This window comes from Epinephelus fuscoguttatus, linkage group LG17 (assembly GCF_011397635.1).
Source record: "Epinephelus fuscoguttatus linkage group LG17, E.fuscoguttatus.final_Chr_v1".
Taxonomy (NCBI): Eukaryota; Metazoa; Chordata; class Actinopteri; order Perciformes; family Serranidae; genus Epinephelus; species Epinephelus fuscoguttatus.
The window spans coordinates 13,927,294-13,955,175 of record NC_064768.1 but is presented as its reverse complement, the minus strand read 5'-3'; the positions used below and the strand labels follow the sequence as shown (position 1 = coordinate 13,955,175).

General features: G+C 39.5%; 2 protein-coding genes across 2 annotated transcripts; both read left to right on the top strand.

The window, feature by feature from the left end:
* Positions 1 to 26,251, top strand: LOC125905108 (Na(+)/H(+) exchanger beta-like). Its single transcript, XM_049602972.1, has 12 exons — positions 1 to 655; positions 13,371 to 13,831; positions 15,201 to 15,451; positions 16,895 to 17,112; positions 17,309 to 17,505; positions 17,774 to 17,863; positions 18,636 to 18,706; positions 19,940 to 20,113; positions 21,106 to 21,220; positions 21,312 to 21,410; positions 21,815 to 21,887; positions 22,853 to 26,251. The coding sequence occupies exons 1-12, from the start codon at positions 367 to 369 to the stop codon at positions 23,074 to 23,076; spliced, it is 2,262 nt and encodes a 753-aa protein (XP_049458929.1). The 5' UTR covers positions 1 to 366; the 3' UTR covers positions 23,077 to 26,251.
* On the top strand, positions 25,739 to 27,861 carry LOC125905131 (fatty acid-binding protein, liver-like). The gene is made up of 5 exons (XM_049603008.1): positions 25,739 to 25,815; positions 26,366 to 26,544; positions 26,624 to 26,796; positions 27,530 to 27,619; positions 27,749 to 27,861. The coding sequence occupies exons 2-5, from the start codon at positions 26,397 to 26,399 to the stop codon at positions 27,797 to 27,799; spliced, it is 462 nt and encodes a 153-aa protein (XP_049458965.1). The 5' UTR covers positions 25,739 to 25,815; positions 26,366 to 26,396; the 3' UTR covers positions 27,800 to 27,861.
* The last annotated feature ends 21 nt before the right edge of the window (positions 27,862 to 27,882 follow it).

Genomic DNA, 27,882 nt, shown 5'->3' with positions numbered 1-27,882 from the left:
TGTCACGGCTAGCTGCCTCTGGATGTTGACACTTGATGAAGTTCTCAGGGTTCCGTTTGAGGAGAGAATGATGGATCTGAAACAACCAGGCAAACACTCGCCAGACTTTAAATCAACTCAGCAGGCGAGTAGGAAAATGTTTTAAAAGCTTCTCCCACCGATGACAACAGATCGTTTGTTCTTCTACATTTATGCATAATTTTGAGATGCCTGGTGACTGTGTGCTTAAAAGTGCGCGCGTCTCCGTTGCGCACCACGCGTGCTTCGCTTACAATCCTCATCCTCATCTTCGTCTTCATCGGATCTAGAGCTGAGCAGCAGCAGCAGCTGCAACAACAGAAGATCAGCCTGTCAAAGCATCTGAAAATGGCTGAGCTCCGTCCCACCCGGAGGAGCTCTAGTCCGCCTCTGATGGGATTAATGTGCGTTGTTTTGCTCGTATTCGTCTCCATAGCCTCCGCGAGTCATGGTGTTGTTTCTAGAGACAACGAGACGTTGAGCAGTCCATCCGGAGAAACACAGGAGGACCCCCATCATCAAACTAACTCCACTGCCCACAAGAAGGCTTTCCCCGTCCTCTCCTTCAACTACGACCACGTCAGGAAACCCTTTGAGATCTCTCTGTGGATCCTCCTGGCCCTGCTCATGAAACTTGGTGAGTGACAGAAATTACAGAGTGGTGTCCTGCTGCATAGAAATAATCAAATAATCCCTCCTCCAGCATTAGTGAGAGGCTAGGGAATCATTAATGAATGGTGCTCATTGTCCAGGCACCAACACTGTGTGTTTTATTAGGTTTGCTAGTTGGTTTACAGTTTTTTTCCCCTTTCAAGTTTAAAGTCAGTAAAATGATTTGTTTACTTGTATAGCTTAATTCCATTAAGATCAATAGGAAAGAGGGACAAAACAAGAGCAGAAGCAATGAAACAGACACAAAAAATGAATATTTTTTTGAAAGATCATGAAATTGCCATACAAGAATATTGTGATACTATGATCTATCAATTTTCTCCCACTTCAATCGACTGTCTTGTGAAAAATAGTAAAATTTGATTTTCAGTGACTTCAAGTAATTAAGATGAAACAACTTATTAGTGTGAATAGTGAAAAACCTAAAGTATTAGAGAACCTTGACAGGAAATGGAATGGTTAAGGCCATATCTTTAACCTAAGTTTACAGGAGGGGGTGTATGCCCCCTGGTATGGAAAGCTGCAAAAGTTATTTTATTACCTAAAAACAGGACATGTTTACAGGTGCTAATAGCCTATGTCTACAGCAGTGACAGACTGGGACCAAAAAGAGGCCCTGGCATTTTTGACACAGAGGCCCCATGGCGGCGCATCGGCCATCCAGGGGTGAAAAATGTTCATATTATTTTACAAAAAAATATGCATTTTTACGTCATTTTAGATCATCAGTTCCTTATTTGTGAAAGAACAGGCATGGTGTCTCATATCCCCCCTCCCACATATTACTAGGTACTATGATTGATGATTTTACACATACTAAGATAAAAAACACTACCATTGGCAGAACGTTTCAGAGCGCCACAGAGACACCGAGTATTCCACAACTACCATAGAAACTCACACACTCACTCACTGCCTTGATGCACAATAGAAGAGGAGATATACAGACACAGTCATTATGAATGATAAAATTGATTTGTGGTTTGCATGGAAGCATGTGGAAAGCTGACCACATGATGAGAATGCAGAAGTTCAGAACACACACCACGCAGTCAACTCACTACAATCGCACTGGTACAGTAGACAACAATGCACAGCACACAAGATAATAAGGCAGCAGCAGAACCCCCATAAATTCATGCACGTTCAAAGGCCAGACTAATAACCTCAGTTAATAATACTAGCTCTGTGTCTACCAAAACACGAAAATCTGAAATCAAACACCACACAACTTCATCCTAAAGGCTTACTTCCACCATTAACCACAGGCGCCCCCTCTTGGACAGAATATAACACACCCAAATTATAACAGAAACATAAATCTTACACCAACCACAATGCATGTTACAATAGCTTCACCAAAACATGAAAAGAGCACTGCACAGCCACAGTGCACATTTCAATAGCTCTATCAAAAGCACTAGTTACAACAGAAACAAGAAGGACCCTATGTGTTATAAGCCATAATAAATGTTACAGCAGCCACAATGCATATTACAATGGCTTCACCAAAACATGACAAGAGCACTGAACAGCTAGAGTATAAAAATAAATATGTGTCTCTCACTGTCTTCTTTTAAATCTCTTCTTAAGACTCACATTTATCATATGGTCTTTTCTTCATTGATGGTAATTAATTACTCTAACGGTTTTTAAATTATTTGATGTTTTATTGTTTTATGTACTAATTGTTTTTATTGTGTAATTGTTTTATTGTTAAGCACGTTGTAACTCCGTTTTGAAAGGTGCAATACAAATTAAGTTATTATTATTATTATTATTATTATTATTATTATTATGTCTTACCTTAGTAAGAGTAGTAGTTAGCAGGCTGCGAAGGAGTTTGCTCTTCTCTGAGGCAGAGGCTGTACTGCTAGCTGTACTTGCTGCAGAGGTGCTCGGTCTGTCGCTGCCAGGTAAACACTTTTTTGTAAATAAATCTGATATTTTTGCATACTTTTCACTCTCCGCGAGCATAGCTTTCCTTTTTGTCTCTCTCTTTTTCTCCGCTCCACCCTTCTCCACCCGTCTTTTTGTGCCTCGATCCATTTTCGTTTCTTGTTAAGATGTTGTCGTTGACGTTGAGTGCATTACCCATCATTCATTTGTCACTTGTCAGATGTCAAATGTCATCACTCAATGATCGCGAGAAAATGCATGATGACCAAAAACACTTTATATTACCGGTAGCCCCATTTCACTCATATTTATTTAAAATTATATTTAGGCTACTACTTATATGTATATTGTGGCCGATAAAAATGTTTTGGGCCGCCAAGAGAAGATTTATTCGTTTATTTATTTTTTTATTTTTTTTATTTTTTTATTATTTTTTTTGCCTGCTGGCCGGCGGCCACAACACCATGCAGCCGTTCTGGCATTTGCCCAAATGCCAGATGGCCAGTCTGTCACTGGTCTACAGTGAGGACGACACGGGGTGGTGTGCCCCAGGGAAGTTGCTTGGGCCCATTGCTCCTCCCTATTTTACTAATGATATGCCAACTGCTTTGAGTAAAGTTAGTTTACTATGTTTGCTGTTTATGTCACAGTATATATGTTAGCAAAGAGTGTGGATGAGTTAAATATTCTTTTTGAAAATGAAATGACATTAATTTTAGACTAGGTAACCCAAAATAATCTATATGTAGTTCTGAATGTGTTAAAGACAAAATGTATTGTTTTGCTGCAAACCACATGCTAAGGAAAGACAACTAGTTATACATCATCCCCATGAAGGGCAGCTGTATTGAGAAATTCACTGAAGCTGATATTCTAGGGATCACCCTTAATGAGCAGCGATTGTGGCAAAAGAACAGAGACAAAATATATACATATATATATAATCTGAAGATGCTCCTCTTCCCTAACACCACTTTGCAGGTTACATACATAAGATTTGGTATTATCTTATCTCGACTACTGCCCAGCAATCTGGTCAAGCGCTGCAAGTAAAGAGCTGTACAAGCTTCAGTTAGTGCAGATTAGAGCAGCTCTTCTTGCACTCAAGTGTTGAGTAAGAGAAAGTATCGACCAAATGCATTTAGAGAAAAAAATGAGTACCACAAGTACAGCAGTGATTAAAATACAAATACATCATGACTGAGGGTGATGAACTGAATGTAGAAACAACCAGCTGTTGAGTTACCACCGACAAAGTGGAGCAGCATTATGTCTTCAGGAATTATTTAAGGTATCAAGTCTAATAGACAGGTATTTGTTAAATTAGTAGAATTTTGTATGGATGTTGGTGTGTGTTCTCCTGGCATGTATTGGTGTTATTAGTTACCTAACAAAACTAATTTAGTATGATTCCCACAGATTACTGCACTGATTACTGATTACTTCACTGTATCAGTGAAATTTATACCAAACTCCACTTAAAAACAGACAATAGTTAAATTTTGCCCCACTTTCCTCTTCGGCAGAATTTATAACATAAAAAATGTTTAGAGTTTACTGTTGAGTCTGGCAGTCAAATAAATAATTTTCCTGTTTGTTTGTTTGTTTACTGGGATCCCCATTAGTTGTTATTGCCATCCATATTAAAATAATTTTACTCCAGATGCATTTTTATGCTGAAAAAGAAAATGCAGTTTTTATTAAGTTTATGGTCTAATTAAACTTACGGTCTCCCTCAGAAGGTGAAAGAGGGCTGTGAAAACCTTTTAAAACTTTCAGCATGGTGCCAAACATGTTCACTTGGGGATGAGACTAATTATTTGCGAGTAAATTAATTTGTGAACAGAGATGGTTGCATGGGCCATATTTTCAAGCTTTGAAAGTTTTTTTTCCCCGGCAGTTTGCATCATAGTGCCAATAATGTCTCCACAGGCTGCTTCAGTTATGATTCTGTGCCACACTAACTAATTTTAGGACAAGTCTCTGTCTGTCTGCGTACAAATGTTGAAGGATTGGAGTTTAAATTCAGCCCCGGCATAGCAGTTGTTCGGACTAATTAGAGGGATTAAATGTTTCTCTGTGGAGAGTTATAATAAGTCATCTGACCTTTAGCTTCGGCTCAACTACACTCCTGATATGTTGAGAGGCTAAACTGGACATTTTTTTTCTGGACTGTTTTTATTGTTTATTATTATTTTTATCAATATGTATAGTATTTTATTACTGTAAGTATACATCCTGCCAGTGTTGAAGCTGTTATGTTCTATTTTATGTTGTTCTATTTTAACAATGATCCCACCCACCCAAGTAATTTTTGACCAGCTGCCAACCAGACAGTAGAATTTTCAGAGCATTTAAGTCACAACATACCACATTAAACACTCAAAGATTATGTCTATAATATTCAGAGCATTAATATCAGCAGAAAAAAACACAGTTTGTTTTGTATAGTAATGGCAAGAGAATGAAGTCACCTCTGTGTGGTGTAATCTGAGCTTCTCTGTGGTTTGGTGTGGTAAACTAGCCTCATTACACATTTCACATTACTTTATACTAAAATTATTGAAATGATTGAAGTCCCACACAGTGGTGATCTCTAGCTCACCAGATAGTATGTGTGTCCTAAAGAGTGCCCCAAAAATGACGTTTTTCTGTAGCCTGATGCAGAAGTTAGCATTGCAAAAAGTCAAATCCCAGTCAAAAAGCCTATGGGATTTTTCATTGGATGTTGGATTATTGCACCACTTTCATTATTATTGAAGCCTAAATGCAATCGTAAAGTCAAGGTAACATTAGGTTATAAACGAACTACATTACGGTTGCATGACATAACGTAACCACCATAATAAAGCTGTAAAGCTATGTTCAGTGTGATAATGTTCTGTAGTCTCATTTAGCCACTTGTTAGCAACCACCTTTTTCAAGACACATAGAAAGTTCAAAGCTCATGAGTTGGTTTGATTCCAACCTGTGGCCCTTTTGCTTCAGGGGATCAATACAAAAAATATATACATCGGCAGATGAATTGAGGTTTCAGTATTGGTATTGGGAGAGAAAAGGTTGTATATGTGCATCCCTTGAAAAACAAAAACCAACTCATAGAGTATTTCCGCTCAGGTTGGTCCATGATAAAACAGCAGGTGGATATTTCTAAATATTTTGTGTAATATTTAATTGATATCACTGTTGTTGTCCTTCTCCCTTCCTTCTCTATTGTTTTTGTATGCCTCACTACAGCGAGGTTTGTTCTGATGAATCTGATTGGCTGAAGGAATCTCTCCTGCAGTTTGTCGTTGGCTGAGTGAGCAATGTGAAGCTCTGTGGCATCTTATCTGCTGTCTCCAGCTGTTGTCTGTGAGGGCCGGTCCGACTTCCTGTCCTAATGCACTGCTCGATAACAAAGATCCCAGTGTGCAGAGTCAAAGAGAGGAGAAGAGGGGGGCGAGGACGGCTACACACAGGACCACTGACTGCATAAAAAAAATGTTACAGCTGCCTCAACCCAGAGTCACATGACAGGGAGGCTGAATGTCAAGGCTGCATTCAGCAGAGAAACAAAATATGAACTTAAAGGAGCTGTTATAATATTGCGCTCAGCACTAGTCTATTGTATCGGCCCTTTATATACCTTTAGATGAGCAGCAGGACATCAAGTAAAAATGATTCATTTCATATTATCAAATGTGAGGATTTGCTGCTTTTTTGTTTTTATCTCATCATAAATTAAACATATTTGGGTTTATGTTTAGACAGAACTAGCAGCTACTGGCAACTAGCAAAAAAACCTCATTAATAACCAACAATCAAAATGATTGTTAGCTGCACGCCTTGATTTTTCATTCCAGTAACATCCACTGAAGGCTAATAACAGTGAAGAATTCCCAGTTAAATGTAGATTAAATCCATAAAATTTAACCCACACAGATATTTCTATTCAACCATTCTCTTCAAACAAACAGCCTGTTTGTTCTCCTGCAGCAGCAGCTGCAACATGTTTCATATTTAATGAGGATGCTGCAGAGAGTTACAACTGACTAAGTGGATCATTTTTTATTGTCATCACGAACTGCTACTCTAATGCACACAGTGATGCATCGGTAAACGTAAACTCTGTCTCTTTTATGTCCTGCATTGTCGTCTAGCCGTGAATGTAATGCCCTGTTGTATTTGTATTTACAGAACAAGTTTGGGTGCATCTAATTTGCTCTTTATTATTATTATCACAGTTGTTTTCTTATTTTGGCTCGTTCCTTATGTAAGAAAAAAATTTCCTAGATAAGAGAAAAACATTTTGTTTTTATAGTCCACAAATCGTTGTACACGAGGAAATATAGGTTTAGAATTTGAATTACACAAAAACACATGAATATCATAGAATCATCATTTAAATTATTAGCCCATATGTTTTAAAGTAATTATAATGATTGAAATATTAAATCTGGGGGCTAAAACAATACTAATGGTCCATTTAAGCCAGTTAAAGGCGCTGTATGTAAGAATGTGGCCAAAACGGTTACTGCACTCAAATTCAAAATGCTCCCACGGGACGTGTCCGCCCCCCCTCCCCTACAGATTTGAAGTTGCTGGACAGCGGCACATTGGAGACTGATTTGTTTGCCCACGGGCGGCTGCCGTGGCAGGGCTGCGTCGCTGCGTCCTTGATCTTTGGTTTTCCAGTGGACTGTTCGAGCAAGTCCGGCTACTCTGCTGCTAACGCTGCTGCCGGGATGGAGCTGAGGAGAAGCCGGCTGCTAATGCTGTGTACCGGGACATTGCTAATGCTGCTTGCCGTGCTGCTGTAGCTCAGTCGTAACTTTAACTGATGCTGAGACTCTACTGACTGCGTGACTGGTAGACGGCGGTGGGTGGCGCAACAGGCCAAAACACAAATTCAAAACATAAACATGATTTGCGTACCGTAAAAATGTTTTTTAAATGCGAATATTCTGGCTGTACTATTGTTGTCCGTGAGATCAGTATGTCATATCAACATTATTCCTTAGTCTCTGTGACATATTAGGATGATTTTACAATTATTTGTTTTAGATTTCTTACATATAGCTCCTTTAAGACTATAGATTTTTTTTTTTTTTTTTGGCTTCCATTTTCATGTTAAATCATTTTGTTTTCATTTAATTTACTGTTGATGCGGCAGTTACAGCATCACAAATGTTTTACCCAAGCGGCAATCTCTGGGGCTGAAAAATGAAGCTGACACGCAAGTGCCAAAAACTGCAGCTCCTCTAATGGCCCCTTGAGGCTGGCTCCAGAAGCCAGTCAGTCCCCATAGATCCCCATGTTGAAGTGCCCAACTTTACAGCAGAAATAAACATGTTTACAGCCTGGTAAAAAAAACCAAAAAAAAAACCTGTTTTGGTCCCTATAGCTAATTTCCCTGTTCATGACAACTGTACAAGGGTAGATTTTTATTTAACTCACCTGTTTACATTTTATTAAGGCTTAAAGTTAGGCAAAATTAATTTGATTCCAAGTACTAGTCATATACCAGTAATTCATTCATAAACTGTAAGCCTCATTGTGTAACATTTCTCTTTACAATTAACACTTGAAATGATGAGGGCACTTGAAAATGACAAGGTAGTACAAAATGTAAAGAAGATCATTTCTGTATTTGTAAGATAACATCAGGCTGGCCTTATATATTGCTTTGCTAAATTTGTATGAATTTACTAAATTGTTATGTAGTAGTAAAATAATAAATTGTGCACCAGCAACTATGTAAAAATCGACAAAGTTCACAGGAATTACAATTTATGTGTAAACATTTTAAATACAGCAACACATTTGTTAAAACAGGAATAGAAATTCAAGTAAAACATAATACAACGGCATACAGTAGTCATGTTTCCATCAGCCTATTTAGATGTGCATCTAGAAGTATTGCATCGGAAAATTATGATGGAAACGCCAAAATTCAAATTAAAATCCCCTGATACACAAAAACTAAAATATGCTCGCTGTAGCCGGGCTTTGGTTGATTCGAAAAAATGTTGATTCGCAAAACGGGGGATGGAAACAGTTATGTTTGAATCAAGTCTGACGTAGCACACCTCTCTCCAGGTGATATCCACACTCTGGGTCAGGAAGGCGGTAATGCATTTACAAGCTGGTTGCCAACTGCCAGAAAATGTAGAAGAAGAAGAATGTGAGACTTGTTTTGTTTCCGGTTCAGCGGAAAACTCGCGTGAGTTCATAGTTTTCACCAAAGTCCATACATTTAATGGAAACACAAAGGATTCGTATTTCTTTTAATGCGCATTTCCCAATGATTCTAATCACTTTTGGATGGAAACATAGCTAATGAGAACAAAATGTGAACGTGAAATCAAAATTAAGTCACAAACTAGTGTAAACAAATTAAATATTAAACATTCAAAATAAACAGGAATCTAAATCTTTGTAAATGTTAAGTAAAAATAGGAATTTAAATTCCAATATAAAATAATATAGAAACTGAAACTGTAAACATAGATTTGAACTAAATAGATCGGTGCCATTTTTAGCGATATCCAGCTATTCAAATCAGTATTGGCCCGATATCCAATCTAAGTGTTGGACCAGTGCATCCCTAATGATGGCCAAAGATCACAGACTGTAAAATATTGGACCTGGCTGCCGTGACATCACCTAAACAAATTAAACATATGACTTTCCAGAGTGTCAGTATTGGTGAAACAGGAAAATCAAAAACCCAGCAATGGCAATACAATAGACTGTATAATAGTCGACGTAGCTATGGTGACATCACCCACTGGACTTCTTTTTTGAAGCTTTGAGTTCAGCATTTCAGCCATCACCATCTTGTTTTTTTATAAGCCAGAAGTTACCACATTTGATTGAGAGGGTGGAACTGTGGAGGAGTGAGAGATGGATCTGACTGAGAAGCTGAGGACACTATCGGTAGACCTGTCGTTCAAAGCATCCTGCCCTTAATTATATGTAACTTTAGGCCCTAATAAAATGTAAATGGGTGAGCTATATATAAAGTTGTCACCCTTACAGTTGTCATGAATGTTGAAGTTACGTATAGAGACCAAAACACTTTTTTCGTACCTTTTCTGCTGTAAAGTTGGGCTTTTTTTCCACATGGGGACTATGAGAACTGACGGGCTTCTGTACCCAGCCTCAAGTGGCCATTGGACAAACTGCAGTTTTTGGCACTTCTGTGTTGGCTTTATCTTTCCACAGCAGAGGTTGCTGTTTGCCAAAGATATGAACTGTTATACAGTCATTCTTTAACATGTCTCTATCCTTCAGCTGTCCAAGGTGCTGACAGGCTCGTTTATCCAGCTTAGATACCTCCTTAGATCTCTTAAATTTAAGAGCATTTGGGCTAAAAGAAAAGTGATAGATTTTCAAAAATTATATGTGTTATTCCTATGATCCAAGACAGTCCAAAAGTATAAGTAAATGTGAACAACTCTCCCAAATCTAAAATCTAGATGGCTGAACTCAAACTTGTGATGTCATCAAGTTTAAAGTCTGGAGCTGCTCCATAGACAATTGAATTGGGAAAGATGTTCTAGATGACACTGAGAGCACCCAGGGCAATATTCCGAGCATATGGGTACATTCCCTGTTTCCCAACTAGGCTACTTAAGGAGGTCTTACCTTTAGTTAACACTCATATATTAGATATGATCAATATATCCTTATTAACAGGCTATGTACCACAGTCTTTTAAGGTAGCTCTCCTAAAAAGCCCACCCTGGATGCAGAGGTGTTAGCCAACTATAGACCAATATCTAATCTTCCCTTTCTTTCAAAGATCCTTGAGAAAGTAGTCGCAGACCAGCTGTGTGATTTTCTCCATGATAATAATTTATTTGAGGAATTTCAGTCAGGATTTAGAGTGCATCATAGCACTGAGACAGCACTAGTTAAAATTACAAATGACCTTCTGATTGCTTCAGACAAAGGACTTGTCTCTGTACTTGTTTTATTAGATCTTAGTGCAGTGTTTGACACTATTGACCATCAAATTCTGCTACAGAGACTGGAACACTTAATTGGCCTAAAATGTTCTGCACTAAGCTGGTTTAAATCTTATTTATCTGATTGTTTTCAGTTTGTTCACGTTCATAATGAATCATCCTTACGTACTAAAGTTTGTTTTGGGGTTCCGCAAGGTTCTGTGCTCGGACCAATCCTATTTACACTATATATGCTTCCTTTAGGTAACATCATTAGAAATCACTCTGTAAATTTCCATTGTTATGCAGATGATACACAGTTGTATTTATCTATGAAGCCAGAAGATAGTGATCAATTAACTAAACTTCATAATTGCCTTAAAGACATAAAAACCTGGATGAGCACCAGTTTCCTGATGTTAAAAATTCAGACAAAACTGAAGTTATTGTTCTTGGCCCCAAACAGCTCAGAGACTCTTTATCTGATGACATAGTTTCTCTAGATGGCATTGCTCTGGCCTCTAGCACTACCGTAAGAAACCTCGGAGTAACATTTGATCAAGATTTGTCTAATTCTCATTTAAAACAAACCTCATGGACTGCATTTTTTCATCTGCGTAATATTGCGAAAATTAGGCCTATTCTGACCCGAAAAGATGCAGAAAAATTGGTCCACGCTTTTGTTACCTCAAGGCTGGATTACTGTAACTCTCTATTATCAGGTAGCTCTAGTAAGTCCTTAAAACTCTCCAGCTAATTCAGAATGCAACAGCACGTGTACTAACAGGAACTAAGAAACGAGACCATATTTCTCCTGTTTTAGCTTCTCTGCACTGGCTCCCTGTAAAATCCAGAATTTAATATAAAATCCTACTGTTAACTTATAAAGCTCTAAATGGTCAAGCTCCGTCATATCTTAGAGAGCTCATAGTGCCATATTATCCCACCAGAACACTGCGCTCTGAGAACTCAGGGTTACTTGTGGTCCCTAAAGTCTCCAAAAGTAGATCAGGAGCCAGAGCCTTCAGCTATCAGGCTCCTCTCCTGTGGAATCATCTTCCTGTTACGGTCCAGGAGGCAGACACCGTCAGGGCTGCCCCTGACCAAATTGGGGCCCTAAGCGAAATTTTATTTGGAGGCCCCCATCCCAAATGTATCATAGGTACAAAATGACTGTACAACAACTTGCCATTTAACTTGACAGCCTTTATTGGCAATAACAAATACTGTAGATACGGTAGTTTGGCTGTATGAGTCAAATAAAATAAAAAATTCAACCTGAAATAAATAAATAAATATTAAATAAAAATAACTTCAAACTGAAATAAATAAATAAATAAACAAATCTGAGTCACAAATAGTCATCAATTACTCATCAAAAGAAAGTAACTTCCACCACCTCAATCCTCCACCCTTGATTAAACACTGAAAATAAAAGAGGGAGACAGGTTTTCCCTATTTAATCTTATTTTGTTATATTTCTCCCTCTCCTCTCTCTGGAGGTGTCCAATCTCCCTCAGCCCTCTGCCTCTCCCACCTTAATTAAACACTGAAAACAGAAATAAAATACAGAGACATTTTTTCTATTTTCATCTTATTTAGCTATATTTCTCCTCTCCCCTCTCTGGGAGCATCCAACCTCCCGGCCCCGCACATACCCCCGAGGCTCGGGTCTCCCCCTCCGTGGAGCCCGCCCGCCGTCCCGTCCCCACACATACTCCTGAGGCTCTTTTGGACGACATGTCGACAACTCTTCACCTACTCTTTGATCAAGCTTATAGTTAGGGCTGGCTCAGGCTCGGCTTGTACCAGCCCCTAGTTAGGCTGACTTAGGCCTAGTCTGCCGGAGGACCCCCCTATAATACACCAGGCACCTTCTCTCCTTCTCTCTCTCTCTCTCTCTCTCTCTCTCTCTCTCTCTCTCGTATCCCATTACTGCATCTTGCTAACTCGGCCATTCTGGATGTCACTAACTCTGCTTCTTCTCCGGAGCCTTTGTGCTCCACTGTCTGTCAGGTTAACTTATATCACAGCCGTGCCTGGATAGTGTGACATGTGTGGTTGTGCTGCTGCCATGGTCCTACCAGATGCCTCCTGCTGTTATCATTAGTCATTAGTCATACTTCTACTGTTATTATACACATATGATTATTGTCACATATGTATACTGTCAGATACTAATATATACTTTCAACATATTGTACCACAGTAGCCAGAACTATAATTATAATATTATTACTTTCATTAATGTTGTTGTAAGCTACTGTCATTACCGTCTGTCCTGCATCTCTCTCTTTCTCTCTCTCTCTCTCTCTCTCTCTCTTTTTGTCTCATTGTGTCATATGGATTACTGTTCATTTATTATGCTGATCTGTTCTGTGCGACATCTATTGCACGTCTGTCCGTCCTGGAAGAGGGATCCCTCCTCAGTTGCTCTTCCTGAGGTTTCTACCGTTTTTTTCCCCCATTAAAGGGTTTTTTTTGGGGGGAGTTTTTCCTAATCTGCTGTGAGCATCCACAGGACAGATGGATGTCATATGCTGTAAAGCCCTGTGAGGCAAATTGTGATTTGTGATAATGTGCTTTATAAATAAAATTGATTGATTGATTGACAGCTGAGAACACTACAGCAGGATAAAGCTCATTTGGGTATAAGCAGCTCCAGACTTTATACTTGATGACATCACAAGTTTGACACTTATTTCTCTGGTTTCTAAGAGAAGGTAGACTATGCTCACAATTATTGACTGAACTCTCAGGCAATTTAAATAGCATATTGGAATTCTTAATTAAGTTGGTGTTAGCCTTTAATGAGTAAAACAATTACATCTTTCTCTCTCTTTGCAGGTTTTCACATTATTCCCAGAGTGTCACACGTTGTCCCAGAGAGCTGTCTGCTGATTGGCGTTGGCCTGCTTGTGGGTGGCATCATCAAAGCCATCGGAGAGGAAGCCCCTGTTCTTGACACTAAGCTCTTCTTTCTCTACTTGCTGCCTCCCATCATCCTCGATGCTGGCTACTTCCTGCCCATGCGGCCCTTCACAGAGAACATGGGCACCATCCTGGTGTTCGCAGTGGTGGGGACTCTGTGGAACGCCTTCTTCATCGGCGGCATGATATACGGCGTGTGTCGGATTGAGGGAAACCAGCTGGCCAGCGTGGACCTGCTGTCCTGCCTGCTGTTTGGCTCCATCGTCTCAGCTGTAGACCCTGTGGCCGTCCTGGCTGTGTTCGAGGAGATCCACATCAACGAGCTGCTGCACATCCTCGTGTTCGGGGAATCGCTGCTTAACGACGCTGTCACTGTGGTGAGTAAAGAGGTGGCTGTACTTTCTCTGAGTATTTCCAACTTCTGCCACTTTTTCACTTCCACTTCATAACATTTCAGAGACAAACATTGTACTTTTTTACTCCCCTGCACTCATCTCACAGCTGGAGGTGCTGGTTATGTTAAATTGAGAGTCTACATTACAAACTCATTTTATAAAATACAAAAAACAATGTTAAAAATCAAACCATGAAATGTGATATTTTCTTCACTCATGTCCTTGTTTTTGTTTAGTTTGTATTCAGTGTCTAATCAGATCAGTGATTAAATTATGGCATCAGCCCCTTGAACAGGCAATCACTGTTAATATGGAACAAACTGTAATCAATTTTATATTAATTCACGTCTGTGCTTTCTCCTCCAGAGATTAAATGCCTCTGCCAGTAAGACTGTCTGAAGCAAGATGTTGCTGTGAAAATACGTCTATATAAATATATGATTTTCAAAAAATGTTTCAGAAAATGTTTAAGTGAATTATTTATCCATATTTATGTGTGACTCTGAAACACTCTGTACTGTAGGAAAGGAATATAGAAAGGTAGGTGGTCTTTACTAGATGAAATATACAGGCTGTAATAATATCATGAACGTTATTTGAAATAAATTGCATAATTGAAAAGAAAGAAAGAAAGAAAGAAGGAAAAGGAGGGAGGAAGCAAAGGAAAAGGAAGAAAGTAAAGATGGGAGGAAGGAAGGGAGGAAGTGAAGAAGGAAGTAAAGGGAGGGAATAAGGGGAAACAGAAAGATATGAAAGAATGGAGGAAGTAGGAAGGAAGGACTAAAAGAAGGAAGTCAAGAAGGAAAGAAAGAAGTGAGGAAGGAGGGAAAGAAGAGAGGGTGTGAAGAAGAGAGGACTTAAAGAAGAACAAAGAAGTGTGCGTGGAGGGAAAGAAAGAAGTGGGGAAATAAGGAAAGCAGGAAATATAAAAGAAGGGAGGAACTGAAGAAATAAAGAGAGAAGTGAGGGAGGAAGAAATTAAAGGTGTAAAGGTAAAGGTGAGAAAGTAAGTAAAGCAGAACATTATGAAAAGGGGGGAGTAAAGACGGAAAGAATGAAAAACAAGTGAGGAAGGGATAAAAGAAGGACGGGAGTGGGCAAGGAAAGAAAGAAGTGAGGAAGGGTGGAAAGAAGAGGGGAAATAAGAAAAGAGGAAAGACATGAAAGAAGGGAGGAAGTGAAGAAGGAAGGAATAAAAGGAGAAAGTGAGGAGGTAACGATCTAAGTAATAAAAGAAGGTAGGAATGACTTTCCTCACTGAGATAACACATGCAGGGTTGAAAGCCATTATGACAGTTGATTTATCGTAAAACACAATAAACTCTCAGTAAATGTTTTTCTGTCTGTGCAGGTTCTGTATCACCTTTTCGAGGAGTTCTCTCACGCTGGAACTGTGACCGTGACCGACGCCGTCCTCGGTGTTGTCTGTTTCTTTGTGGTTTCACTGGGAGGCGTGATGGTGGGAGCCTTCTACGGCCTTCTGGGTGCCTTTACCTCCCGCTTCACCTCGCACACCCGAGTCATCGAGCCACTGTTTGTTTTCCTCTACAGCTACATGGCTTACCTCTCCGCAGAGGTCTTCCACCTGTCGGGCATCATGTCGTAAGTGATCCAGACTTCATGGGTTTGTTGTTTGTCTTCAGTGGAAAATGTATAAACAAGTCAGTCCTTGTTTTTCTCTGATACCTGTTTCACACCAATTACCTCACGTGCTGAAAATTCGTGGCGGGTTTGACATATTCACAATAAGTGTTTGTACTTGAATTCCTCATTGTGCAGTTTATTGGCACATCACAGTTAGCTTAACTAGTTTGGCATGTAATATTATGATTACGTCAGTTTTACTGCCTTTTCATTGCCATCAATTTGTTTGTGACATGTTTCTGTGTAGAGCATTTGCCTTTCTCATTCAGCATTCTTGTTATGTTTTGATACACTATGTTGTCCCTCATCATCCCAGTCAACTGTCGCTTAATTTCCTCCTCACCATGGAAGGTCAGGAGCTCGTACACCTCGAAGTTTTGCCACATCGTCATGTTCAAAACATAGCTGTATCTGAAAAAAATCCTGCTGCCATCTCACCATTTGTTTGCAGCGACCTGTAATGATTGCATCACAACTGTGCGCCCCATTTGCAACCACTGACATAATTGTTCCCGACCCGGTTGTTAGCAACTCTGGTGATGTGTCATGGATATTGAAATTGACCCTTGTCTGACCCACCTCTTGGCCTGGGTCTTAAAACTGAACCGCTCAACGCAGGTTAACCCTCTCAAACACAAAATCAGCACTGGTTCAACCCTGGTTAAGGCCTCTATGTTAGAGGGTAAAAAAAGGAATAGTTTGACATTTTGGGAAGTACACTTATTCACTGAGTGAGATGAGAAAAAAGCTATTCAAGTGTTAAATTTAATGTTCTTTATATCACTCAGCATATCTGTATCTGGTCTGGAAACCTTGCCGTGTCGACAAGACATTAAGAAGTAGTCTGACACGCAACCCTCACATTCCATGACTTTGGTTTTTTAATTTCAGTTTTTGTATGGATAAAAAAAATACATACCATGTTCATTCGTTAGCTTTAGTGGTGCCCACAGGTGGATTTTGTAACCTTTGGACAGAGCCAGGCCAGCTGTTTCTCCCTGTTTCCAGTCTTTATGCTAATCTAAGCTAACTGCTAGCTTCATATTTAGTGTAAAAACATGAGCAGTAGATCTTCTTGTCTAACCCTCAGTAATAAAAAGGAATGCGGTGCATTTCATAACATGTCATATGTCTTTATATTAATATTTTGCTTTATCAGTTTCTGTAGATGGAGAAGTGATCTCTCTGGAAAGATAGCCAAAGCTAAAAAATCATTTACAGCGTCAGTCAGTAGGGAATGTGTCAGACCTCTGTATTTCAGCCACACGTTATGATTTGGTTTTGAACAGTTGTCCTTTGTGTAGAAATACTGTTTCTTACATCTTTAAACATTTTTGAAAATGTCAAACATCACTCAGAGTTGCTCATGTAATTCTCTCCTTTCCTTCCTTTCCCCAACAGGTTGATAGCATGTGGCGTGATGATGCGTCCGTACGTGGAGGCCAACATCTCCCACAAGTCGTACACCACGATTAAATATTTCCTAAAGATGTGGAGCAGCGTGAGCGAGACGCTCATCTTTATCTTCCTCGGTGTTTCCACGGTGGCCGGTCCTCATGCCTGGAACTGGACCTTTGTCATTGTCACTGTGGTCCTCTGTCTGGTGTCCAGAGTGCTGGGTCAGTAAACAGAATGTGGTCAGATAGTGGCTTCTGTCTGGATAACTAACATCATGTGTTTTTGTTGTTGTTTTTTTAAATAAATTCCTGCATTTTTCTAAATGAAGTGTATTACTGTAATAATGCTTCCTTCCTTTCCTTTTCTTCTATCTCTTGTGTATAAACTGTATTGTGTTGTTTTCTGTGTGTTTTTCAGGAGTCATTGGCCTCACATTCATCATCAATAAATTCCGTATTGTGAAGCTGACCAAAAAAGACCAGTTCATTGTGGCCTATGGTGGCCTACGAGGGGCCATCGCCTTCTCACTGGGCTTCCTGCTGACCAATAGTGAGATGAAGCACATGTTCCTCACCGCCATCATCACAGTCATCTTTTTCACTGTCTTTGTGCAGGTTTGTTCAGCATTTACATTTCTGTGTTTTATTTTAGGTTATTTAGTCAAAAAAAACCATTATTTAAAAGAAAATACGAATAATAATTCAGGTTTGGTCCTCTCTATGAATAACCAGCATCCTTTACTGACATCTTGTTGGCGACTAACTAGAATTGCAAACTTCTTTTTTAAGCTTTGCTTATAAAATCAAAGTTAATTGTCAATAAACTTGTTTGTTATTGTGTTGTCAGTATCCACATGACCTCACGTCCTGTTTCTGTGTTCAGGGGATGACAATCAGGCCTCTGGTGGAGCTTCTGGCTGTGAAGAGGAAGAAAGAGAGCAAAGGATCAATTAATGAGGAGATTCACACACAGGTGAGATTAATGATTATTTATTTCACAATTTTACTTAAGTTGTTATGAAATACAATAAAAATAACAGAGAAACAGCACAAGACTTAAAAGATCAAACTGTCATCATTAAAGGGTAACTTAAGTATTTTTTAACCTGGACCCTATTTTCTTTTTGTTTTGTGTCTAAGTGACTAGTGAGAACAACAGTTTTTGAAATTTTTTGGGCAGCTGTGGCTCAGAGGTAGAGTGCATTGTTCACAAATAGAAAGATCAGCGGTTCGATCCCTGGCTCCTCCAGTCTGCATGTCAAAGCATCCTTGAGCAAGATAGACTCTTAATTCATCCAGTTAGATCTGAAAATATGATGAATCTATGCAGGCTAAAATTACTGTTTATTTGAATGTAGGCTGGTGGATTTGGCAATAGTGATTTTGCGGCTGTCTCTGGTCAAACAAAAGGATCTTACTCTTAAACAAAGTACTTGAAGTACTGTACTGTACTTTAAGTAGTGTACTTAAAGTAACAATCTGAGCCTGTCAGTGGCAAAAACAAGTACTTTTAGTGGACGTAAATTAATGGTGCAAACATGCCCTGAATGGTTACATTGTAGCTGTTTCAGCGCTACCAGCTACAGCTCTCTCTCTCAATACTGAATTTTAGAAAATGCTTTTCCCATTAGTCACTTAGACAGAAATACATGGGAAAACAAGGTTCAGGTTGAAAATACCAAACTTACCTCTTAAGATATGAAGATGTGGAAATAACAGTATATAAAAACTCATTGTGTCTTCAGTTTCTGGATCATCTCCTCACAGGGATTGAAGACATCTGTGGTCATTATGGGCATCATCACTGGAAAGACAAGTAAGATTTGTCCTAACATTTCCTCTGACTCCTTCCCGGTGCTGTCTTTTATGAGCTAAACATTAGGATGTGGAGGCTTATGCATACCTTCAATAACTTCTGTTTAGGTGTGTCCGGGGGAAATTGTCATAGGTTAAGAAAAAAGAATCCTGCACACTGTTGTAGTACTTGTAATAAACTTTATTTGAATGCACAATATTTGGTCCTCAGACCCTCATCAGTTAACAAGGGTTACCTGCTGAATTTTACCTAATGAAGGTGTGAAGACAGAAATGTTCTTATGAAGAAAGTTACAAAGAAACCGCCTTTCAGTGGCTTCAAGATGTTGGTTTTAAACCCCCAGGGATGCCACTCGTGTCCATTTGCAAGCTTCATATGATGAATCAGGTTGTTTGGTGTCTGCAAAAACATAATGCTAATCTTCTATAGAGCAACAATAGAGTCCATTGTACGGTACGGTATCACCAGCTGGTTTGGGAACCTAAATGTCAAATCAAAAACTCAGATTCTCAACCTGGTCAGAGTAGCGGGTAAGATTATGGGTCACCCCCCTCCTTAACCCTCAGGAACTGTTCAATCAGGCCATCATCACTCAGGCAAAAAATATTTTAAATGACAGTTCTCATGTTCTGTTTAAAGAATACTCACTAATGCACTCAGGGAGAAGGTACAGGGTTCCCTTATGTAAACACAACCGGTACAAACATTCCTTTGTCCCGTTGTCAGTCAAGCTCATTAATGAGCAAATGTAAGCAGGTATTGTGTACTGTGTACTGCATACGGTGTATTAGCACCTTAATGTGTACTTTTTTTCTGTGTACGGTGTATTTAGCACCTTTATGTGTACCAATTTATTAGTACCCTTATGTGTACTAGCACCTTGTTGTGAACCAGCACTTTAATATGTACCAGGACCTTAATATGTACCAGCATTTTAATATGTACCAGCACTCTAATGTGTACCAGCACCTTAACTCAACGTGAAGGCATGGCAAATTGCACAGCTCAGATGAGCAAATATCTTTTGCACATTGGTCCCTATCTGGTTACGTTGTATGTTTTGTGTTGTTTAAAGCAGTAGTACCCTGTCTCCAATCCAAATTTCTCCCAAGGGAGACAAATAAATGGACTTTGACTTGACTTTTTTGAGGTTATGAGGATACCTAATAATATTATATGTTGTGCAAATAAATTAATAATAGTTGTACATGATACTTTCTCTGTTGTGATCAGGCTGAACCGCTTTAATAAAGCCTATGTGAAGAAGTGGCTGATTGCAGGCGAGCGCTCCACCGAGCCTCAGCTCATCTCCTTCTACAACAAGATGGAGATGAAACAGGCCATGATGCTGGTGGAGAGCGGGAGCACTGCCAAGCTGCCCTCACTTATATCGTCCGTCTCCATGCAGTAAGTATCAGTCATAAGATGGCCAGTGATGTTTGTCACACAGTCCTGAGATCGAGTACTAGAAGTGTCATGTTGGTAACTTTCCACCAAAGAATTGGCCCTGATGAAAAGTGTTGACAGACCTGATTAACCAGGACATTTGTTATAGAAGTTTGTTGTTGTTTATTATTATTTATTAACAATGAATGAATGAATAATTATTCATTCATTCATTCATTCATCTTCTAACCGCTTCATCCTCTTGAGGGTCGCGGGGGGGCTGGAGCCTATCCCAGCTGACATCAGGCGAGAGGCAGGGTACACCCTGGACAGGTCGCCAGACTATCGCAGGGCTGACACATAGAGACAGACAACCATTCACGCTCACATTCACACCTACGGACAATTTATAGTTATCAATTAACCTAATCCCCAATCTGCATGTCTTTGGACTGTGGGAGGAAGCCGGAGTGCCCGGAGAGAACCCACGCTGACACGGGGAGAACATGCAAACTCCGCACAGAAGGGTTCCCACACCCAGGATCGAACCGGCAACCCTCTTGCTGTGAGGCAAGAGTGCAAACCACCACACCACCGTGCCGCCCTGAATAATTATTAATTAATGTTATTGTAGCTATTGTCATTACTGTCTGCCCTGCATCTCTCTCTGGCTCTGTCTCTCTTTCTGTCTCATCGTGTCATACGGATTACTGTAAATTCATTATGTTGATCTGTTCTGTATGATATCTATTGCACGTCTGTCCAGCCTGGAAGAGGGATCCCTCCTCAGTTGCTCTTTCTGAGGTTTCTACCAATTTTTCCCCTGTTAAAGGGTTTTTTGGGGAGTTTTTCCTTATCCGCTGTGAGGGTCCACAGGACAGAGGGATGTCATATGCTGTAAAGCCCTCTGAGGCAAATTGTGATTTGTGATATTGGGCTTTATAAATAAAATTGAATTGAACTGAAATTTAATTGTTTTAAGTAGTACTGATAAGTGATGTGTGTCTTCACAGGAACATGCAACCAAGAGGTCCGGCCAGACGACGGGCAATGCCGACCATCTCAAAAAGTCGTGAGCAAGAGATCAGAAAGATCCTGCGAGCCAACCTGCAGAAGACCAGACAGAGGGTAGGAAATGATGTCAGTGGATGATAATAATAATAAATGAAAAAGTAAATAAATGTGTTTCTGACGCTCCATTGATGTTTTTCCTCCTCAGCTTCGTTCATACAGCCGTCACGACCTGATGATCGACCCATTTGAGGACAATGTGAGTGAAGTCCGGTTCAGGAAGCAGCGAGTGGAGATGGAGAGGAGGGTGAGTCTAACAGCCGCTGTCATTCTGTCTGTGAATGTTAGAGGTGTGGGAATACAAGATTTCTAAAATCTGGTATGTAACCTTATTTAGAGATGTAGTTCTCTGTGCTGAGACTTGTTCATTCTGTGAATCTTCTTCCTGGTTGCTTTTAATGAGCCGTCATTGCAAGATGACTCTTTGTTAATCCCATTCACTCTGTGGTTAAATGGTTTTGATTAACTGAATGACACCCAAATGTTTTGTTTGTTCTATGATTCAGTATGAGTAAATTAAGTGAAGCTAAATGACAATTAAGTCTAAATAACACATTGATTAATATCTCACATTTCAAGATTCTGATTATTGGTTGGTATTAAGCTTTGAAATGAAGTCAGTCTTGACAAATGTTTTTGTCTCATTCACAGATGAGTCACTACCTCACAGTTCCTGCAAACCGCCAGGAAACACCGCCAGTGAAAAAAGTCTGCTTTGAACCAGGTCAGAGTTTATCTTATGGTATGATAAAAGGTGAACATGAGGAAATGGGACTTTTATACATTTCTGTAGAGTCACAGTGAAGCAATATTTAAAGAGCATTTTTTTTCTTTAATTGGACATGTCTCCTGGGTAAAAACAGGATGTTGTGTGTGAACAGGAAGGAATCAAAAAGAAAAGAAGTCATAGTCATGGCCAGGTTCCCACGGTCATGAAATTCCTGTCAAAGTTATGAAATTACAAAAACTGTTTTTAGGTGCTGGAAATGGTTAGGCATTAACAGTGTTTTGAGATTTTTATGAACTTATTTTAAACAATAGCCACAACAAAGAGTAATTTTCCAAAACATGTTTAACATTACAAAAATGCTTTCCCTGTATTACAGTTATAAAATGTAGGGCTACACAGGGTAACTGTAGACCAGACTTGCATCGCTACAGCACCAAGTTGATCCCCCTTTTGGGAGACAGAAACGTGCTGTCACATCAGAAGAGAAACAGGAAATGCTGGGGAGTTGTTGTGTAGCAGGTTAACCGAGGCTTTTTCACAGAGATCTGAGTCACATAAGATATGTTAATAATAACTGTCAGTGTGGTAAATGTCTAAATGATGTTAGTGACAATTACTACTGATGGAAAGCTAAAGCAGTCTACAGTGCGAGGCCGCCAAAGTGACATTACAGTCATACTGTGTAGCAGCATGAGACTGTCATCTCCAGCTTAATCTCAGATCAAACAGTTGTCTAGTTAGTAGTAGAAGTATAAAGTAGCATAAAACGGAAATAGTCCAGTAAAGTACAAGTACCTCAAAATTGTTCTGAAGTACAGTACTTGAGTAAATGTGGTAAAAGCTGTAAGAAGCACAAGCAACCAAACATCCCAAAAAACAACCCTCACTAAAGCCCAAACTGCTGCTGGTAGACAATGTTTATCATTAATATGTCACTGCTCTGTATCTGTTTTCACTAGAACACCAGGTTTACACCTATGATGATAGCGAGAGCTCCAGAGGCCAGAGAGCTCAGACAGATCCAAACCCTCCTGACGACGTCAGCCTGGTGAACGAATCCCCCCAGAGGCCCAATCAGAGCAGCGAACAGAGAGCCAATGTGCCGGACGAGCAGGAAGAGCAACAGAAACTATCACGCTGCCTTAGTGACCCCGGTCCAAACAAGGAGGAGGACCTCTCATGATGAAGCACATATTAACAGGATGAATTCACCTCTCCATGATCTCGTTTCATTTGTTGTATTCAACGAGTGGAGTTCCCAGAGTGAATGGAAGTTGTAGCAAAGCTTTATATTTATTAAGTATTAAGTATTTTCCATGTCCTGTTTTTGTGATATGAGAATATGCCTTTTTCCACAAGTTCACAAGTATTTTCAGCATGTAACATGTTTCCAAAGCATGCACCACTGGACATTTTCTATTTCAGGATTTTATTACAGCCTGAAGTGAGCCGAGTGTCAGCATTTAGTGTCTTAACAAGCAAACTTGCGTTGAATTGTACAAAAAAAGCACTTGTTTTAGCAAGCTTGAAGCACCAGATGGGTGAAGTTTACCACCTCAAAGCACAGTATAAAGAATCTATAAAGCAGTGAGCGACCGATAAATCATCTCATCTGATATTATGGATGTTACCATTGTTGCAGGTATATCAGGGTTGGCACATACATCGGCAAATGAAGAGTAGTAAATTGCTGCACAAAAATACCAAAGAAATATTTGAGGTGATTTAGAAACAATGTCCCCATGTGTGAAGTTTGTTATTAGCAATGCTAGCAGCATGGCTCGATAGGCCCAGACACAGCAAACAGACATCAAAGAGCTAGTGGTGATGAGGGTTGACAGTTGCGTCGCCTCACCTCGCATGTGTCTCGGCCAAAAAGTTGCACTTAGACACAACTGCCAACTAGTGACCAACGATTGTCTGTGTGAGAGGAAATAACTCTCCATGGTAGCAGGAAGCGGTAGTCTGCTAGTTAGCCTGTTAGCACATTAACAACACAATCTGTTATTGAAAGAATTCAATAATTCATTCTCTGACTTCTCCTCCAGTGCCACCATGAGGTTGAAAGTTGGGGGTTTTGGGTGAAATTTCTCAACAACTATTGAATGGAATGCCATGAAATTGTTAAAAAAAAAAAAAAGGTAAACTATGCAGAACTGTCACTGTTTGTAAACACGTTTGTCAGTGAAAGAGACAGTAAAACTTAGGTTTGGGAGGTATCACAGTATTACAGAATACCAGGGTATTTAAAAATCCTCACGGTATCATCTTTGATACCACCAAAGGTACAGGCGCTCCTCTTTCTGTTAGACTCACTGTATGTAGTGCGCAGCGGGTGCCACCAGAGGTCTCCAGTCTCAACTGCTGGAAAAGGCAGCTGGAGGAGGTGAGGTTAACGTTACAGGACTTTTTTTTAAGTGCACGCCAACACCGTCATATATCGCATTTAAGGAGGGTATGAAGGTATCAAAAATAAGATACGGCCCATGCCTACTAAAAGCCAATTCCCGGACTCACTCTTGTTTAGCATTTTGTCTTGTTGTATTGGTATTCTTTCTGCGCTGTGTATCTTAGATGCCTGCTGCTTACAGTCTAGCAGCTGGTCACTACCTTTGTACAAAGCTCTGACCTCACCTAAGCCCTGTGGGAGTACACACCTATAAGCATCACATACATGGAGAATAAGAAGAAAATACAGCGGAGTTTCTACGGAAAAATACACTGCCACACACCTATACTGAGTCATGAATTGAGATTGACAGGGATGATTAATTCTGTATAAGTCTATACATTGTTTTCTAGAAAAAATCCTGCACAATATATCTTTAAATTGAGCTATATACTAGTCAGTATTAGAAAATACAAGAGAGAATTACTGTTAAAGGTGTCCTGGTGAAATAGAGAGTACATATCTAGTGATATAGGAATGTTAAAATAACTTAAAAGTCAAGAATAAACCACAACAAATATTGTTTGACCGAGGTCTGTGAACAAGCTTGTATTTAACCTCTCTGCATGACTGATCTGTTTTCTCAGGGACGACAACATGGCACAGTATTAACAGAAGCTCTCTGCAAAAGGAAAATAAGTATTAATGTGCTCCATTGGTCTCTGTTTATAATGTGACTGTTTTGTATGCTACTGTGTTTTTGATTGCGTCAGTAACATTCCAGCAGTAATCGAGTTTAACAGCTTTTTGTAACAAAGCTCTCCATATCTGTGTTCTTGGTAACTGAACATGCTTGAAATTAATACTTCACTTCCCAAATGATCATTTGTATATCAGTTACTCACCCTGTGTTATATTGACTTTGTGAAGAAAACTTTGTTTTTCTTGCATGCCTCCAGAGAAAGAATCCCAAAACTGAGAAAATTCTTGATGAATTGAAGTCGTCTGTGTTTAACAACAGCAAAACTATATCAACACATCTGTTTACAAAATCTGACACAACTCGTGCAGTATAATCCAAGTTTTATTCATCCAGTCATATGCTCAGTACATCCCAAACAGACCTTTCCAATGAGAAACTGAACTGAAATTGAAACTTATATATGCTCTCTCTCTCTAAGCCAGACTTCATTGACAAAAACAGTAATGTTAGCATGCTGTACACGGGAGCTGCTGGTCTACCGCTGCCTCGATCAGTTAATTTGTGTTATGGTGTGACTTAAGTGAATCTGAATTCACTTTTTAAAACACCAGAGACACAAAATAGCAGTAAAGATTAAAACAAGGCAGTGGCAGTGGTAGACCAGCACCTCCCATGTTCAGCAAGGTAAAATTCCCTGTTTTTTCAATGGAGTCTGCCTTTAAGAGAAAAGTTTCACTTTCAGTTCAGTTCCCTGTCAGAGTGCCATCGGTTTGGAAAGCACTGAGCATACCACTAGATAAATGAGACTTGGATTATACTGCATAACTTGTGTGAGTTTATAAACATTTGTTTTTATATAGTTTTGCTGTTGTTAAATGCGGACGCCTATGACTTCAATTCATCAAGAATTTTCTGTTCTTGGATTTGTTGTTCACCGTAGAGCCACGCAAGAAAAACAAAGATTTACTCACAAATTCAACGTAACACAGGATGAGTATTTGATATGCAAATGGTCATTTGGAGTGTGACCTATTCCTTTCAAGAGGTTTCAAGAGTTGAATCACCTTTTCATATCTGCACAGTACTGGACTGCCTGAGCTTCTGCTGCCTGCACATTTGCCTTACAATGTATTGCTTTCTGTTTGTTTGCCTGGTGAAGTGTTTTTATATTTTGAAAATGAATCATAAATATTTGTCAAATAAAGGAAAGCTTTAAGTACTTTCTGAAATAAAGATGTCATTGCCTAAATTTGCTGTTAATATACAGTGATTTTGTTGGATTTTTGGAAGGAGAGACATCCTCACATGCACACTGGAGTCATTTTTCATTTACATGTTACTTAATGTTCAGCCCATCCTGACTCTCAATGGAAATTACAGTCCAAATAACAGGGAATTTGAAGTCCCCAACATGCCAACTAGCAGTGTGTGTGATGGGATTATGACAACAAGAACATCAGATGTCCTCAGGCAACCAACACGACCAGCAGGCATGGATTTCAGCGGCACTTGGAAAATTTATTCAGAGGAAAACCTTGATGAGTTCTTAAAAGTTGTAGGTAAGAATATCTTAAAAATATAAAGGATTTGTTTGATTATGTATGCATACATTATTTTTCTTTTAAATGTGCATTAAAGGTGTACCTGAAATGGTTATCAAAATGCGAAAGGAAGTCAAACCGGTGTGGGTGATTGAGCAGAATGGACAAGACTTCACATGCACAATGAAGACTCCCACGTGCAGCCATGTTAACTCATTCACCATCGGAAAGGAGTCTGAGATTACTACTGTGGATGGCAGGAAGTTCAAGGTAATTCAAGCCCCAAACCCTTCATGCATGTGAGCATAGAAGTGAAGACATGAACTGATGATGCCAAAATATAACCCCAAGAAGGCACTTACTCAGGAATTTATGTAGGCTTCAGTTAATTTCAGTGAGGCTACAGTCCTGTTCATGCGCATTTTTAAATAGAGAGCATGTTGTAGCAGATATCTGCCTCAGTGTTGCTTCATGCATGTAAAGTTAAAAAAATGGGATTCATAAAGAAGTAATTGCCAACACTTGTCCTTTGATGATTTCGAGGCTAAATATATTCAGACCCAATGACATGTAAAGGATAGATGGATGGATTTTTGGCAGTAAAGAAAAGAAGAACAGGTGATGCTCTTGTGTAAATGTCTCTCATATCTCAGATATGACAAATCATATCTTGCTCTTGAGTCTACATTGATATAGGGGGAAAGATTTGTGTCTTTTCTGTCTAAAACCTAATTTTTCATCAATTTGTTGCCCCTGGGCACAGATATGCAAAAGATTTTGTGGGTATTTTGAATTTTGTGTCTCTTTGCAGTTTCTTTGCATGTCTGTGTGGTCATTTTGAGTCTCTACCAGTCAGTACATGTTTATTTGAGTGACAGTTTACAGGTAAAGGCCAGGGGGCCCTAAAACTTTGGTCCCTACGGTTACATAAAGTTGTCTTAGCAAAGCGGCATTATGATATACAGTAAGTTTCATCACTTGAAATGTTATTGGTCTTGGCCAGTGCATGATCAGAGAGGAGAACGGGAAGCTGATATCTGAGACAGAAAAGTTCACCTCTGTCCGGGAGATCCAAGGGGACGAGATGATTGAGGTCAGTGGCTTTATTTCTTTTAGAAACTGCGGTAAAGACTAGAGATTCAGTGTTAGCTGGAAATGAGTGAGTTATTTTAATGCAACACAGTCATGATTTATCTCTGACTCTGCTTCCCTGCTTTTCCAGACCATCACTTCTGGTCCTGTCACTTTCATCAGCAGAAGCAAGAGAGTCTAATCCACACCTGTACGCTGATGGATCTCTTTTTGACCTTTTCATCTTCAAGCGGGAAATAAGTGGAAATAACACAATGGAATAAA

Coding starts and splice junctions, on each gene's coding strand:
- LOC125905108 (XM_049602972.1), top strand. CDS start 367: ATGGCTGAGCTCCGTCCCACCCGGAGGAGCTCTAGTCCGCCTCTGATG. Junction 15,452..16,894: donor CACCTGTCGGGCATCATGTC/GTAAGTGATCCA, acceptor TTTCCCCAACAG/GTTGATAGCATGTGGCGTGA. Junction 18,707..19,939: donor CATCATCACTGGAAAGACAA/GTAAGATTTGTC, acceptor TGTTGTGATCAG/GCTGAACCGCTTTAATAAAG.
- LOC125905131 (XM_049603008.1), top strand. CDS start 26,397: ATGCCAACTAGCAGTGTGTGTGATGGGATTATGACAACAAGAACATCA. Junction 26,545..26,623: donor TGAGTTCTTAAAAGTTGTAG/GTAAGAATATCT, acceptor TGTGCATTAAAG/GTGTACCTGAAATGGTTATC. Junction 26,797..27,529: donor TGGATGGCAGGAAGTTCAAG/GTAATTCAAGCC, acceptor GGTCTTGGCCAG/TGCATGATCAGAGAGGAGAA.